Raw genomic sequence first — 3520 nt, forward strand, 5'->3', positions numbered from 1 at the left:
AAAACAATACATGATAATGGCATAGAACAGCAATGCTATAGTACAAATACAAAGTGGAGTACGGATTAAAGATATAAAGATCGGATTTTGTTTGCTTCAAAGATAAATTTGCCTAAGCGACTTAATTCTTTAATATTTTGTACACTTAATAACTGTATTAATTTGAACATTGAAGGCTTTTGCCAATAGTATTTCTTAATGAGGCGTCTTCTTAAATTGGTATACTTATTACATATTAATACAAAATGGTTTTCATCTTCTATCTCAGTCGTTGATTTACAAATTAAACAGTGTCTCAAATTTCGATCAATATTGTTAAAGCGACCAGTTTCGATTGCTAAGGAATGCGCAGACATGCGTAGTTTTGATAAACATATTCTGAATTCAATAGGTATATACTTAGTTAAATAAAACTGAATAGAAAAAATTATCCATAATATGTTTATATAAAACACATTTCGAGGACTTTTCTAATGCATCTCTCAAATACTGTTGGGCTTGGTCAAAAATTCTTTGTCGTATACAAGGTAAAATAGTTTCAGAATTATTTGGTGATTGACATAACCATATTCGCCGAAACCTAAAGAGCATAATAACTCCTTTACACCGTGTACCCCCTATCACAGGTGTATGTGTATGGGCTATCGCTAGGGATACTGGAATACAGATCTTTATGTGTCGCAGAAAGATAAAATGGAATCAAATTTATTTGCTAGAATGCAAATGACAATTGTCAAAATTTGTGCTGTTAACGACAAAGATGGCTGATGGAGATACAAGCTAAACTGGGCGGGGTACTAGAAGCCAGTGACGAAAGCTCCCATTGTCAAACTGTATAATTGACTCCTTACTATTCCCTACTATGATTCACATTTTTTATTTCAATCTGCTGGGAATTTTGAGTAGGATATAAAATAAAACAATAGTTACAGGGCAGGAAGAAAAACTTCAGCATCACTGTTCCTTCGGTCAAGTTTAGGTTCAAAAGTACATGCCCAAAGATGAAACATATATAGTGGTCCAATGAAACTGAATTAGTAATATCTTGAATTACTCTAAAAAAAATTGAGAAATTTTGCACTTACCAATCGGGCAAGTAGTCACCAATATTTACTTGCCCACAAACAAAATCTACTGGCCCCGGGCCATAGGACCTGAGTTTTTTCTCGCCCTTAGTTAATACGAATTTTCCTCATAGATCTCATCAACTCGGACTAAATTATCTTTACCTTTAATATTAAGTTTTAGCACAGGAAGAAGCTACAGTTGGGAGCAAACTAAACTTGGTAGTCTAGTGCACTTCAGGGCACTACAAAAGTTAACTCCAGTTAACATCGTAGTGCACCTGAGTTAACATCGTAGTGCACTTGAGTTCACATCGTAGTGCACTGGAGTTAACATCGTAGTGCACTAGAGTTAACACTGTAGTGCACTGGAGTGAACATCGTAGTGCACTAGAGTCAATACATACAAAGTATTTGATATACAATGCATAATCTCTTGAACATATGTTTCATTAAAAAACAAATTCAAAAATATATATACAGGGACTAGTCTATGTATATTGTGTGTGTTCATGATGGTTTGTACATTTCACTTTTATTTCAGATATGTTTATTACATGTATATAAGTATAATACATGTCACGTATTGGTAAATAGAATATGCACAAAAACTGACAAATTACATTTATCATATTACATTAATTCCACCGATTCCATCCAACCATTACATCCATGCATTTACACTAAATTAAGATTAATTATAATTAATGAAGCATGGAAAATACCAGTTTTGAAATTAAAATTAAATCGATCAACATTAAGCAATATTGATTCTGCCTTCATTGAAACATATATTATACATGCAACATAAATGTTATAGTTTGTATACCGTCAGGTATATATAGCCTTTCCAAACCAGGTAAATCACACAAAATGGGATTATGCTTATTATTGAAAGGTGTGAAAACACAGCCCGGGAATCTGGCACAAGGAGTCCAGCTGTTCTGGGCATGGCCAAAGGCTTAATTAAGGGTTTACCTGTACAGGTACTGTACTAGTCATGCATGGCTACCCCTCCCCTAAACACTTATGTAATTATATATAACCAGTCCCCAATCTAATTTTTATCGTATGTACCTAATAAGTGTATAAATGAGTTTCCCCGTTAAAATTATTGATTATCATTGAAAAATAAAAATACTGGTTTGCAAGTTTATATAATTTTATAATAAGACTTTCGAGATAATATAATAAAGGTTTTTTAAATCCAAACAAAAACTCGTGAATTTACCTGTCGTTTTGTGTCACCAAACTGTGTGTATTAGAGTATAGGTCAAATCCAAGTGTCAAAAATTATAGTTACAGTCATGCTAGACCAAATGTCTGCATCGACTAGATCTTTCAACTTCATGATCATATATAGTACCAACTTCCCCAAGTCTACATGCACATGAATCTATAGATAGATGATAGTTTTCATTTGAGCAATACATGCACATATGGCTCCCAATATAAGAAGACTTACATCTTACTTAAGACAAAGGATTGCATCATTACATGATCAAGGATTACGCCATGCTGAGATTGTCAGAGAACTGTTACATAATGACAATATTTCAGTCAGCTACAACACTGTGCAAAAGCAAGTAAAACTGTACCAATCTACTGGTGTCCTCGAGAAACCCTGCCAGAAAAAGATGTTACCCAGAAAGTTATCAGCTGACCATATGGATTATATTAACATGTCCCTGAAAGAGAATAACGAGTTGACAGGTGCAGATTTGGTCAAGAAACTCCATTCGGTTTTTGGTATATCTGTTTCGAAGTGGACTGTTCTAAGAGCTCGTAAACATTTAGGATGGAAATCGAAGTCCACACAGTACTGCCAAACTATTAGAAAACCTAATAAAGTGAAAAGACTTGATTATGCCATAAGATGCGCGCAAACAAAAGAACAGTTTGAGAATGTGATATTCACGGATGAATCTACCATCAAGATACAAACAACCACCAGAAAAAGTCTGTACAAGGAAGGTACACAGCCCGTCTTGGTAGGAAAACCAAAACATCCTTATCAAGTTCATGTCTGGGCAGGAATCTCAAGGAAAGGAGCAACAAACATACATGTTTTCACAGGCCGAATGGACTCCTTATATTACCAAGAGATACTTTCCTCAAAACTTGCCCCATTCATCAACACCCATTTTCCTTCTGGACACCGCCTGATGCAGGACAATGATCCCAAACATGTGAGCAAATCGACTGTTGCATTCATGAAATAAAACAACATAAACCACTGGCCAACCCCTCCTGAATCACCAGATATGAACCCCATCGAAAATATATGGGCAGCACTTAAGCACCACATTAGGAAGTACACCAAACCACGCAACAAGCAGGATATATTATAACTGTTTTTAATTTAATCTAACATATATATAAAACAAATGAAATGCATTGATGCAATTTATTAAACAATTATTAAAATGAAAAAATCTTAGATTATGAAACTTTTC

The 3520-nt window shown here is 34.5% G+C and overlaps 1 protein-coding gene across 1 annotated transcript; it reads left to right on the top strand.

Annotated features, from left to right (window-relative positions):
- The first annotated feature begins 2503 nt into the window (after positions 1–2503).
- On the top strand, positions 2504–3286 carry LOC117330127. The gene has a single exon (XM_033888345.1). It carries the CDS (start codon positions 2504–2506, stop codon positions 3284–3286), a length of 783 nt encoding a protein of 260 aa, XP_033744236.1.
- Positions 3287–3520: the final 234 nt, after the last annotated feature.

Source organism: Pecten maximus, chromosome 6 (assembly GCF_902652985.1).
Source record: "Pecten maximus chromosome 6, xPecMax1.1, whole genome shotgun sequence".
Taxonomy (NCBI): Eukaryota; Metazoa; Mollusca; class Bivalvia; order Pectinida; family Pectinidae; genus Pecten; species Pecten maximus.

What these genes read in the sequence shown, in the direction of transcription:
- LOC117330127 (XM_033888345.1), top strand. Translation starts at nt 2,504, where the DNA reads ATGGCTCCCAATATAAGAAGACTTACATCTTACTTAAGACAAAGGATT.